The 14,417-nt window shown below is 39.3% G+C and overlaps 1 protein-coding gene across 1 annotated transcript in view; it reads left to right on the top strand.

Moving 5' to 3' along the window:
* LOC124619483 overlaps positions 1 to 14,417 on the top strand; it is a 172,128-nt gene that overhangs the window by 45,543 nt on the left and 112,168 nt on the right. The window contains exons 4-5 of the mRNA XM_047145897.1: positions 10,384 to 10,550; positions 12,153 to 12,229. Of these exons, the coding sequence (XP_047001853.1) occupies positions 10,384 to 10,550; positions 12,153 to 12,229 (244 nt within the window). The remainder of the gene's footprint in view (positions 1 to 10,383; positions 10,551 to 12,152; positions 12,230 to 14,417) is intronic.

The following is a 14,417-nucleotide window of genomic DNA, read 5'->3' as shown; positions in this document are numbered from 1 at the left end:
GTCCTGAATTCTATTAAGAATTAGGCGTTCCAACAACTTAAAGCATATACTAAAGAGGGCGATGGGGCGGTAGCTAGTTGGATCTTCTGGTAGCTTTCCAGGTTTAAGGATTGCTAGCATGTGGGCTATTTTAAATTGTGGTGGGACTATTCCAGTGTTTAAAATGTTGGTGTAAAAGTTTCTTAGCCACGCTTTTCCATTAGGTCCGAGGTGTTTTATAAATTCTGGGAATGTACTGTAAAATCCCACAGCTTAGCTTATTTTTAAGGTTTTTATTGCACCCTTGATTTCCTCTTCGCTAAACAGTGATGAAAGCAATGTATCGTCATTCAGAGTTTTATCAAGTTCTTGTAGTTTCTTAGTTTCTGCTTCAGTTGTTGGATCAAGAGGGGTTTTATCAGTATGCATCTTTATGTGCAATGCCATCTCTGGCGGTTTTATTTTAGGTTCCTGGTGGCATGCTGAAGAGGAGTTACCAAGTTTCCTCAATAATGACCAGGCTTTTCTGCTGGAATGTGTAAAATTCAGCTGGGATGTGAGTTCCTGCCACTTTTGTTTTCTGTGTGTGTTTAGTCGCTCTAATATTTGTCCACCAATTTCAGGGTTTCCTGTTTCTTGGTATTTATCATAAAGTTTGTTAGTATTATTGTCCCAGCAAGGAATATACTGTTGTCTAACTCCGTGTGGTATATTCCTTTTGGCTGCAGCGATGATGACTCCAGTGAATTGTTTATAGTTTTCTTGCTTTGGGGTAATCCAGTGCAAATTTTGATCAACTTCTTGAGCATATTTTGCCTAATTAGCTTTCTTAAAGTTCCATTGCGTTTTATTGATAGATTTTACTACTGGGATTTGGAGGCCTATGTTAAGTATGGTGGGACGATGTTGGCTCTTTGGAAAGTGTTTCAGGACTCTTTTTGTATGGTATAGTGGGACTCTATCTGATCAGTGGACACAATGCAGAGATCAGGATTGGTATCTGTTTGCCATCTGGCCGATTGGAATGTCTTAGGGTCCTTGGCATCATATATCATGTACATGTTACATGTCATGTGCTTCAATCCACTCAGACAGAGCTTCTCCGTTTTCGTCGATGTTGCCATACCCCCAGAGAGTGTGACGGCTATTAAAATCCCCCACATACATGCAGGGGTTGGGCAGTACTGGTAAATCTGGTGTTGGCCATTTACTTTGTGTGGGCTTATAAATGGCTGCTATGGTCATTCCATTAAGTTCAATAGCAGTTATTTCTATGTCATTAATTTCTTGTCATATCACTTCTTTGTACCCAGCAATGTTGTTACGAGGATACAGAGCAGATCCATGAATGTGCAATGGCAGTGCTGCGACCATCCTGCAGCCTGGAATGGTGCATGTTGTTATACGCTCCTGCACTTGATGAGTTTCTTGGAGTGCTATGATGTCGATTTTATGATCATTAGCCAGCTTGCTTATGTAGCCACATTTATCCTTTGTCAGGCCTTCTACATTAATTTGCAGAACATGGACGATGGGTCCAATATCTTTAGTCTGTTGGCTCTCAGAAGAGCCTTTCTCGATGATAGCATCCTTCTCTTTCTTGTTTTGTCACTTTGTGTGGCCGTCAGAGATCATTGATCTAGTTCGGCCGCCATTTGTGTAGACTTTCTGCTGTCCTGCTATCGCAGTCCGTTGCCCGGGGTGCACCATCTTGGAGGTTGTCTACACGTCGCACCCCATTCAAGTGGGAAATTAGGCAGCAGACAACTGTTTGTGTTCTATTATAAATCAAAACTGACAGAAATTGTTTGTTTACAGAGCACTTCCATAAAATTACTGTATGTTCTTTGGATAACTGGATGTGTCATGACCATCTATTTAGATGACTGGAGAACAGTTACTGCTGAATGAAACACAACAAATCGTTTGCCACAAGTCATTGATGAAACTAGGAAAAACAACAGAAGTTTATAGCATTTTTCAACAGTAATAATTAAAACTAAACTCTACCTGAACAGGCCATGAAGGCCCAATGGTACTGACTGGCCGCCGTGTCAACCTCAGCTCACAGGCATCATCGGATGCAGATGTGGGGAGCATGTGGTCAGCATACCACTCTCCCAGCTGTATGTCAGTTTATGAGACTGGAGCCACTACTTCTCAATCAAGTAGCTCCTCAGTTTGCCTCACAAGGGCTGAGTGCACCCCACTTGCCAACAACACTCGGCAGACTGGATGGTCACCCATCCAAGAACAGTAATAATTGGTAGCATTCCACTGCTTTCTGTCCTATGCATACACAACTACTGAAAGAAGCCAACAATTTTAATGTAAGACAAAGACCCACTGTCCAATGTGTTTTCAGTTTATGAATGTCACGAATGTGTTGTAGATTTTATAGTGTTTTAGCCTCATGAGCCAAGTTCCACAACCTGATGTGAGAGTATTGTCTCCCAAAACACTTTAAAAGAAGAAAGTTGAGTTGTGTGAAGGACAGAAAATGGTTGATGTTACCAGTTATTACTGTTAAAATATAACAACCACTACCTCACACATTTAGAATGGATAATATTAAAGTTGTGCCTTTCTTCTCATGGCAGTAGCATCTGTCACACAGCATGTCAAACAGTCCAAGTATTTGATGAATAGAAACATTGAATTAAAATCTCATTGCATATATTCACCTGATTTATATTTACATCTATAAAATGCAAGTCACATTATGGTGCATGGTGAAGGATCCTTCTGATACCACTATCCCTCCCCCCTTTCTTATTCTATTTGTGAATGGTGCATCAGAAGAATGATGTTGGGGCAACCTTAGCATGAGCTCTGCTTTCTCTGATTTTCTAGTTGTGGTTATTCTGCAATATGTATGTGCCAGGAAGAAATATGATGCCACACTCTTCCCAGAAAATGCACTTGGGATTTCAGTAGTAAACCTCTTAATGGTGCACAGAGCCTCTCTTGTAGCATCTGCCACTATAGTTTGTTAAGCATCTTTGTAAAGCTCTTATGCTGACTAAACAATGCTGTGATAAACTCACTGCTCTTTGTTGGATCCTCTCTCTATCTTCTATTAGTCCTGCCTAGTAAGAGTCCCAGAATGATGAGCAGTACTAAAGAACTGCTCAGATGAGCATATTTTTTTTTAATGAATGAATTACATTTCTGTATGTTTCCTCAGAGAAATACAGTCTGACATCTGATTTTCATACAGTAATTTTATGTGGTCATTCTACATTGCATGGCTCCATAGGTTACTCATAGATATTTTGCATTATTTATGATTTTCAGTGATTTGTTGCCAGTAGGGTAGTCAAACAATGGTGGATTTGCAAGTATACTTCTTGAGTTTGCCGCCAGATCGTATTGCGTAAATTTCACAAAATTTGATCAATGCAACTACTCGACATCTTCAGATGCTGTCACTGCTGCAAGGCCCAACTGATGATAATCGCATGGTGGGATTGACATTTATCAGGCCGGGAGCAGGCAATATGCATGTGCGGGAAGATGCTCGCAGTTGGAGGAAAGCGGCACTCCTACTGCGAGCCGCAGAAAGGCCTTCCATGTGCACTGTGGGCAATGACTGTGTTCCAGGATGCTCCTGTGGTTAAAAGTTATACTGAATCTCAGTAGTGCATTGGGTCGCATGTTGAATTGGAAGTTCGTGTTTTCCCTGTTTTGATTTAATGGCAGCCAGTGCTGGATTCCAGGTAGCGCTTAGTTGAAAACCTGCATACCTGTTGATAATATTGCCCGCTGTATGAATATATATGGGCTCCTTAACAACACAGTCCCAGAAAGATGACGCCGGGGATAAATTTCAGTCTTTTCGTAAAACATACAGTGCCCCATGTTCACGCAATGTTCTACTACTGCTGATCTATCAGGTTGTCCAGGCATGTATGTCCACTGTGTTTGATGCAATGTTCTTGCATGGTTCAGCATGTCTCCCCAATATACGATTTTCCACATTGGCATGGGATCATATACACACCACGTTTCCTAAGGCCAACATTGCCTTTGACCAAGCATGAAAAATTCCTCAATTTTGCTGCTGGCCGAAAAAAAAAAAACATTTAATGCCTTGCCATTTGAGGATTCTTTCTATTCTGCCGGCTGCTGTGGCCGAGTGGTTCTAGGCGCTTCAGTCTGGAACCGCACTGCTGCTACAGTTGCAGGTTCGAATCCTGGCTCAGGCATGGATTTGTGTATGTCCTTAGGTTAGTTAGGTTTAAGTAGTTCTAAGTCTAGGGGACTGATAACCTCAGATGTTAAGTCCCATAGTGCTTGGAGCCATTTGAACTTTCTATTCTTGAAAACATGCCACCAAAATAGGGCAAGAATGCTCTTTCAGTGAGTGCCTCCTCATCTTCATTTACATTCCTGCTTCGAATTTTCTTAGAATGGAATCCGTGGTGTATCTATCTATTGGATTAGCCGTTCTGTTGGAATACCGTTCTTAGGTGTTATAGTACACCAAGTAGACTGTTGGTGTCTGAGACCAGATGTGCGCTGTGTGCCAAAGAGCATTGCGCAGAATGGTGACACCTTGTGGCCTGCAAATCCTGAAAATATAGCTCCATATGAGTTGATTTGTGATAGATGCTGTGTCCCAGTGTGCTATCGGCTTTTCTTGTGACTATGACAACCGGGGATGGTAAAATGCCATCCTTTTCCACTTCCTTTGTGAACTGTATGTAGGGATGGAGCGAGTTCAGATGCCAGAGAAACACAGGTAATGCGGGTATTCCATGGGACCACACCACAAATGTATCATGTACATACCGCCAGAAGCAGGAAGGTTTGAGACTTGCTGACTGCAATGCTTTTTCTTCAAAGTCTTCCATAATGTAGTTGGCCACCATGGGAGACAGAGGACTTCCCATGGCAACACTGTCCACTTGTTCGAAAATATTGTTCAAAATACTGATCATTGAATAAGAAATAAGTTGAGATAAGCACATGTTTAACAATACCACAATGTCTTTCTCAAACTGTCTGCTGATAAGATCTAATGAGTCCTGAAGAGGTACTTTCATAAATAAAGATACAATATCAAAGCTAACCAAAAGATCCGACAGTTGTAGCTTAAGTTGTGTTCAGGCATCCTATGAAGTTCTCTGAATTCCGGATATGGTGATCACACTTGATTATGAGATGTCTCAACAGTGTAGTAAATGTCTGCCCAGAAAATAGGTAGGAGCTCCAATGTAGCTCACTATTGTGCAAGGAATCCCATCGTCATGTATCTTGGGTAGGCTGTACAGTCTTGGGAGAACTACAACCTGTTGGCATAGTCTGTTAATCACTTTTGAAGGAAAAGAACTCTTCTTGAGAAGATCTAATGCTTTTCTCTGGATCTTGCCAGTCAGATCCTCTCTTAGCGTGCAATAGGCAGGATCGTCAAGCTGCACCTCCATCTTGCTGTTGCATTCGCCTCGTGAGAGAAGGACAGTGGCGTTCCCCTTATTGGCAAGTAAAAATACGAGGTATTTGTCTACTCTTAAAGTCTTGCAGAGCCTTCCTTTCTGCTGAGCTGATGTTGAACTTTCTTGGTGGGGCTCGTGTTAAAGTTCAGCAGTTGTTCGTGGTGTTGGTGCAGAGTCCAAACCTTTCTCGAGTACTGTAACAGCTGCATCATCCAGGATTCTGTCCGTGAAATTAAACATGGTGCATTGATGTGGTGCATTCCCTTCTTGCAGTTGGGCATTCAGGTGAGTATACTTTGATATTTGGCAAACCTTGGCTTGTTGTTTTGACCAGTCGGCTAGCGCTATCTACTCAGTCCCAGAATACAGCTGAGAGATTCAAAGATATCTTCAGATGCAGTGATAGTAACTTTGTGCACACCATGTGCAGTTCCCGTCTTGTATAACATACCCTCGAAAAGAGGAATGCCACCATTCTTCTCTCACAAGGTGCTGCTCGACAATCTTGCCTATCACAGGCTAAGAGATGATCCGACTAGCATGATCCAGAGAAAAACATTAGATCTTTTCAAGAAGAGTTCTATTCAATCTAAAGTGATTAAGAGCCTATAACAACAGGCTACAGTTCTCCCAAGACTGTACGTCGTACCCAAGATGTATAAGGATGGGACTCCTATTCGCCCAATAGTGAGCAACATTGGAGCTCCTACCTATTTTCTGGACAAACATCTTACTACATGTGTAGATATATGGTGAAAGGCCCTTCAGATCGGGTAAAGTTAAAATTTATTAAAAAAAGAAAAATAAAGAAATGAAACAGCGATTGACCGTAAGCATTGGCAAAGACATTAATTATGAATGCACGGTAAGGCAGGGGGTGAAGACATTCATTTTTCTTTGTACATGATTTTGTTTCACACTCTTGTACATAGAAGGATGGTTAAAATGTATAGCTCGAAGTATGAAATATTATGAGTGTTATGTATTATATGTGAGTCTGAGTAAGAGAAGACTTAATGAAGTCGGCTGCCTGCATCTACAATTGAAATGTGAGAGAGGGAGTCCAAACAGCCTAAATTTGTACTTGCAGAACATTCCTGATAATGCAATTGTACTATACTTTAAATTTCTTTCCATTTATTTTGTATGGAGTATAATACGTATGCTGTTGGGACCTCTCACAGGAAAGTGTGATCACCATATCCGGAATTCAAAGGACTGCATAAGATGCCCGAAGACACTTAAGCTACAACTGTTGGACTGTTTAGTTAGCTTTGGCGTTGTACCTTTACTTGTTAAAGTACCTCAGCAGGACTCATTAGTACTGTTGGATTGTTTAGTTAGCTTTGGCGTTGTACCTTTACTTGTTAAAGTACCTCAGCAGGACTCATTAGTGCCTATCAGCAGCCAGTCTGCCCCGGTAGCTGAGTGGTCAGCGTGGTAGACTGTCAATCCTAAGGGCCCGGGTTCGATTCCCGGCTGGGTCGGAAATTTTCTCCACTCAGGGACTGGGTGTTGTGTTAATCATCATCATTTCATCCCCATCAACGCGCAGGTCGCTCAAGTGGCGTCAAATCGAAAGACCTGCACCAGGCGAACGGTCTACCCGACGGGAGGCCCTAGCTGCACGACATTTCCATTTTATCAGCAGCCAGTTTGAGAAAGATATTGTGGCATTTTTTTAAACATGTGCTTACCCCAACTTATTCAATAACCAGTATATAGAGCAAGTGGATGGTGTCGCCATGGGAAGTACTCTGTCTCCCATGGTGGTCAACTATTTTATGAAAGACTTTGAGGAAAAAGCACTGCAGTTGGCAAGTCTCAAACCCTCCTATGTCTGGCGGTATGTAGACAATACATTTGTGGTGTGGCCCCATGGAATAGACAAATTACCTGTGTTTCACTGGCATCTGAACTTGCTCCATCTCAATATACAGTTCACGATGAAAGTGGAAAAGGATGGCATTTTACCGTTCCCGGATGTCAGTCAAAAGAAAAGCCAATGGTACATTGGGACTAGTGCCTGTCACAAATCAACTCATACGGAGCTATATTTGCAGGCCACAAGTTGTCATTACCCTGTGCAACGTGGTACTGTCTTACGCTCTTTGGTGCATAGAGCACATGTGCTCTCAGATGCTGACAGTCTACCTGATGAGCTAGAATACCTAAGAATGGTATTCCAACAGAATGGCTATTCCAATAGACAAAACGCCAAGAATACCATTCTAAGCAAATTCAAAGCAGGGATGTAAATGAAGAGGTGGAAGTGTTCTTGCCCTATTTTGGCAGCTTATATTCAAGAACGGAAAGAATCTCAAAAGGCATGACACCAATTTTGTTTTTAGGCCATCAGCAAAATTGAGGAATTTATTATTCTCGGTCAAAGACGATCTAGACCTTAGGAAATGTGGTGTGTATAAGATCCCATGCCAATGTGGAAAATCTTCTATTGGGCAGACATGCAAAACCATGCAAGAATATTGCATTGAACACCATCATCATACAAGCTGGGGCAACCCAATAAAGCAGTGGTAGCAGAGCATTTCTTAAACACAGGGCATCATATGTTTTACGAAAAGACCGAAATTTTATCCCCAGCTCATCTTTCTGGTACTGTGTTGTTAAGGAGGCCATACATGTTCGTACACCAGACAATCTTATCAACAGGTATTCAAGTTTTCAGCTAAGTGCCACTTGGACTCCAGCACTGGCTGCCATTAAATAAAAAAAAATGGTTCAAATGGCTCTGAGCACTATGGGACTCAACTGCTGAGGTCATTAGTCCCCTAGAACTTAGAACCAGTTAAACCTAACTAACCTAAGGACATCACAAACATCCATGCCCGAGGCAGGATTCGAACCTGCGACCGTAGCGGTCTTGCGGTTCCAGACTGCAGCGCCTTTAACCGCACGGCCACTTCGGCCGGCCATTAAATCAAAACAGGGAAAACAAAAATTTCTGACTCATCACAGGACTTAAAGCACTGCTGAGCTTTAATTCAGCTTTTAACACAGGAGCATCCAGAAGCACATCATTGCCCACATCGCATGCATGGAAGGCCTTTCTGCGTCTCCCAGCAGGAGTGCCACTTTCCTCCAACTGCAAGTGTCTGCCTACACACATGTGTAGCCTGTCCAGCCTGATAAATTTCAATGCTGCCGCATGATTATCATCAGTTGTGCCTTGCAGCAGTGACAGCAGCAACTGCCACCACCTGAAGGTGTCAAGCAGTTGCGTCAATGAAATATTGTGCAGTATACAATCTGGTGGCAAACCCGAGAATTGTATTTGCAACAGATCCATCAGGAAAGCATGAAGAGTCACAGTAGTGGATTTCTTCATATAGTTACATGCAGTACATTACATTTGCTTACATTTCTGCACCTATCATCAATCCCCGGAAGGCTACCTGCTATTTACTCCAGTTTTCTGACATTACTTATATAATTTTTTAAAGCTGTCAGAGTGAAGTACATAAATTTTAATGATGAATATTTAGAGAAGTAATAAAATTGTTTTTCTTTCATTGTTTGGATAAAAGTTACAAGGTGAGTCTTGTATAATGCCCTGTTTTGGTACCTTAAGCCAATTTTTATAATGCTTATCACTGTAGAGCTCATGTACGGTGATAAGCAGTTGATCTGCTGTCAGGAAGTGTGATCACATTGTAACACCTTGCAAAACTGGCAAGTGTTGTCACAGCGTGCCCTTTGTTCAGTTCAAATTGTTCATCTGAAGACTCAGTGTGTAATATTTTCCCTTAAGGCTGACTTACATTTGCAGAAATATTATTGTGATTCCTTACATACTGCCCAATTAAAACACGGTTATGAGAAAGGATACTCTGAAGAATATAACTTGGCTCACCTATAATGTGCAAGTGAGTTTTGATACATTTTTGGTTATAATTGGAACTATCTGGCCTCTAGTGTTATTCCTAAATACTTAAATGTTATCTCTTTCCAAGTAAGTTGAACACATACGTTGAACTTAAGTTGACTTCTTATTACTGAGATACATAGCAAAGCAAGTGGCCCTTTCTTGGGTAATCTCCAGATGTTTCTTATTATCTTATTATTATGCAGTCAACAAGTTCTGGTATAAGACTAATTCTAAGTGGTTATTAATGTCAGTTTGCTCTGCTGACTCAAGGTCATCTACATATGCATATTTTCTTAAGTGAAGAAATATTTGAAAAAAGAATTCAAAAAATTGTAAAAATAGTATGAGTCTAGTGGCAGTATTGTATTTTGACATATTGTCACCCTCCTAGTCTGATACACAACAGAATAAACAGTCTGCTAGATTTTCAAGTATTCCACTTACCGATACTTTTTTATTGAAAACTGAGAAAGTAACTACATTTTGAAGTTACGTAATACATATAATGAATTTTTCTTCACCCAGCAAAAACTGATGTATAGTTATAGATTATATCACTAGAAGTCGTCAGATAGAATGATTACCTTGGTGTAAAACAACAGTAATTGGAGTACAGTGGTATGAAAAAGTTGGTATCCTATGCTGAACTCCAATGATTGACACCACATCCCTCTCCTCCTTCCAAGAGAGTGAAAGGCAAGAGAAGAGGCACAAGGTTCCAAAGAAAGATGATCCTCTCTGATGTGTCACTTACGATAGACGCACTCTCTGGAAAGAAAGTAGCCAAACAATCTAGAAATGATATCCACAGATTACTTTAACACTGACAAAATGGAAAAGGATAAAGTGCACATATTAATTTCCTACCCTACAGTTAACTACCATCACACTGAAGTCTCTCCTCTGTTTCTTATTTCTGTATGGTTCAACTACTAACAGTTGTTTTGTGATGTACAGTTCATGTTGTAACACTTTTCTCTTTCCACAACTTTTTTTGTGTCATCAGTGAGTTGTAACTGGGAAAAACTGAGTAATTGGTCTTAAAATAAGTAAATATTTCTTCTTTGTCTCTTTAAGGGCAAATTCTCTAGAGGTCGTGGACGTGGCTCAGATGGCCCTCATCAACATGCCTACGAGATGTGGAAATCTGAAAGATATCAGATAGACCAAGAACGCATAAACAGACAGAAGACTGCAGGAGGAGAATGGAAGAGAGAATGGGACAAGGAAAAGGTGTCTGAAGAGTGAGTACATTTCTGTCATTATCAGAATGTTGATTAAAAATTGTTTTCGGATCATGTGTAATAGAAAATGGTTTCACTGTTTTTGTTATTGTTATAGAGAGAAATGAGTCTTCATGTTTGCATAAATATTGGGAATCCCAGATTTAATTTCATACTTGATATTTCTGCTTTGGTGTGCATTTGATTCTGTTGTTGATAATGAGACTGAAGAATGACATCAAATGAAGTAAAGAGAAGATAAACCATTGCCAATAGAGAATGAACATTTTCTTTTCTGGAAATGGAAGGGAAATTACTTGGATTCCAAAAAAGTAAACTGAAGATTGAAGTACGCAGATTTGGGTAAACCTAGGCGAACTGTAAATATAAGGTATTAAAAAACCTAATAACTTTAGCAATCTTTGTACGAGATTGGTATTTGATTGGAGGTACCAACTTTTTCCTGACAGTACTCTTCCTACTGTGTCATTTGAATATGCGTCTTGCTCTGATCTGCAACTGCAACCGCTCATTGGTACCTTTCCATAGTCGCTAACAATCATCAGACACTGGTCAAGTTAGTTTCATAATTTTTGCCCGAGATTGCTGGTGTTGGAGGGTGAGCTATGAAGTTTCCTAGGAATGAGAGGAATTAACAGTAAGTTAATACTGGAGTTGGTCCACAACACTTATTTTGGCTTATTAATTGGTAGAATAAGGCTTGCAAAGGACAGTTCATCTATATTGAGTCTTCATCTGAGACCTGATATTAACTCAACTTTCTCCTAATTAGCTCTTCTGTAGTATGTGAATCCATTTTATTTTGATTATTTCCAGTGGTGCTTGGATGAAAAAAAGAATGCAGAGGTTTTTTTAGTTGTTTTTGTGTAATTGAGTCCCCCTTATTTATGGAGTTTTGTCCATTTTGGGAACGTATACTGAAAGAGCATTCACTTATTGTGTCTTTCAAGTGTAGTAATTTATACTAAGTTGCATTGTTTCAATTGTAGAATTATTCTACAGCTCTGTCCTTTTGGAACAATTAGTTTAAAAAGCCATTCTGTAAATTTAGGAAATAACTTAGATTGAATGGCAGTTGTTCGACTGAGATCAACACTTTGTTAAAATGCCTTTGAGTGCTTCACTCTTCAAGACATTTTAATGTTCAACTGCTCCGTATTCAGTACTCTTAACGAATATTTTTGAATAAAAGTTTATAACATTTTTCAAAGGCAAAATTATAAATTCCACAACATCTTGTAAAAATCATAAGTTTTGGGTTATTTTTTACATTATCATTTTTGAGAGAGAGAGAGAGACAGAGAGAGAGAGGGGGGGGGGGGGGGGAGAGAGAGAGAGAGAGAGATTTTTTTTTTTTTTTTAAGGGGGGGGGGCTTGTTCATTGTGAAACATAGATTGTAAATGAACCGTAAAATTAACGTAAGTTGCTGTTTGTTAAGTTCTCTGTTAATTTTACTGTAGTACTTCACTTTATTCTAGTACTGTAGTCACAGATAGCTGTATTTAGCATTATTCTAAATGTTATGAAATTGGTGTGCAATATTCTAGAAGCTATTAAATGTGATAATACATGACACGTGCTTTTTGTTATATTTGTTGCAGTGTTGACAATGACTGGCCACCTAGTGCAGGACAAGGGAGAATTCCCTACCGCCGTGATAAACACACATTGGAAAGCTGTAAGCACATTAGAAGCATTTCTGATTTTTAGCTTTCCTGTGCTGGCATGCTGTCTGTTATGGATTATACATAACACACTAAGGTAGAGCTTTTATTAATGGTTTAACTTTGAACCAAGAGGTACTTTTCAAGAGTAAGGGCGATTTATGTAAAAAAAACTGTGACAGAAGTGTTGCAGAATTTATTACTGTTATAAACATACATATTTCTATGGCATTTTCTACATTATTTTTGTCCTGCGAAATAGTCGTGTGATACGTGCAAGAGCTTTCACTACTTAACATACCGACTGCCAACTATGATTTATATCTTACTTGTAGCTGGTTCCACTAATGAATTCACTTATACAAAACATTTTTCTACATACAGCCAGGCATAAAACACATGATATACATGTAATGGGCATCAGAGACAGGTGTAGTAAATTATTCAGGTATGGCAGAACTAGTTTTATTTTCATACTGGAAATAAAGCAGCTTTTAAAGTGCAAACAAAGTTTCATATAAGCAATGTAGTTTTAAGACATGAAATGTAATCACTGTATTGCGTATGGTGATAAAAAGTCAAATTCTTTTTATTGATGATAAAGCTTGAAGCACTCTTCAACATAAAGAGCTGACTGCTCTTCTAAAGCCAGACAAGAACAGCATGAATTACAATGTTTCTTCAGTCAAACACACTCTCTGCCCGCACAACTTTGGTCGCTTCTTCCTTCTTGGTGACGGGTATGGCCTCTAAGTAATGAATGCTGCCTTCTATTCTAGTTGTCTTCTGGGTGATTGGAGTCTTATTCCTCATTAATATCTGAATAATTTTTTCTCTATTAGATAGATGACTTTATCATTAGAAACAGGAAAAAGTTGTTTTATTTTATGACCAAATTCAGGGCGCTTTTTTTTTTGGACAGATTTGTTAGCTTTGAAAAATTAGTTATTATTTTTGTCAGTTCTGTGTCACTTTTCCATCACACTCGGTGTTACTTTTATGCCTTATTGACATTTTTTTGTCATATTCCATGTTATTTTTGCTAATTTTGGTGCTATTTTCCTCTAAACATTGACGTTCATCACATAGGAAATTAATTGTTAGTTTAAAATCGTATAGTTTTAACATTCCTTAGCTACCTACCAGTTATGAGTATTAGTAATCTGCTGTCCTCAGATTTATAACATTTTTCCATGGCAAAATTATGAATTCCACAATATCTTGTAAAAATCATCAGTTTTGGAATTCTTCCAATCCATATGTGGCATACAGCAAACCAGTGCTTAACAGTATTGGTTAAAAACAGTCTTGGTTGCAATTTCAGTTTTTTATTTTTCAACTACACATTTGGCCTTATTTAGGCATCTTCAGGTTGATCTTTTCTAGATGGACGTGAGTGGCTCCGAGACCTGCTGAGCCCCATCTTATTCTGTTACTCGCTCCTGTGAATGGGAATGCGTTGTGCGGGTCATGGAGTAACCCACATCCATCTAGAAAAGATCAACCTGAAGATGCCTAAGTAAGGCAAAATGCGTAGTTGAAAAATAAAAAACTAAAATTGCAACCAAGACTGTTTTTAACCAATACCATCAGTTTTGGGTTATTTATCACATTATTGTTTTTGTGATATTTTTGTGTCACTTCTTATGATTCATGAGATGATAAGCTGTAATCTTCATTATTTAAAGGAGCATTATTAACCACTACTGCTTATATTGTAAGAGGAGGAGCAGTGGCATTTAAAGTAATCCCCATAATTATCAGCGTGAGTATTTTAGAATTTATCACTCAGTTTTTTTTTCAGTTTTGATGGAAGCCTGTTGGTAACGAAATCTGGTGGACAGTCCACATCTTGCTGCTGTACAATGCTCTAGGAAGTGTTACCCATGTGCATGTAATATTCCATTGAGTGTTCCCTTGATGAATGTTGCAGTTTATTCTGAATGATCAATGTTTCCAACAATAAATTCTGTGATGGAGTGTACATACAGAGATGACAAATTTAGGTTTCAGGCTAAATGAAGTTTGCAAACTGACACAACAGATCAGTTCGACCATCCTTTCCTGAGCTAAGAATATTTTTGGTGTGTGTACAGAGTTGCCCTAAAATATAACACCATACGGGATAATGAGAGTGAAAGTAAACAAACTTAGTATTAGATACAGAGGGTATCACACTATATCTACTTCTACATCTAACTA

Source organism: Schistocerca americana, chromosome 6 (assembly GCF_021461395.2).
Source record: "Schistocerca americana isolate TAMUIC-IGC-003095 chromosome 6, iqSchAmer2.1, whole genome shotgun sequence".
NCBI lineage: Eukaryota > Metazoa > Arthropoda > Insecta > Orthoptera > Acrididae > Schistocerca > Schistocerca americana.
Note: the sequence above shows the minus strand (reverse complement) of the source record. Positions and strands in the feature narration are given on the sequence as shown.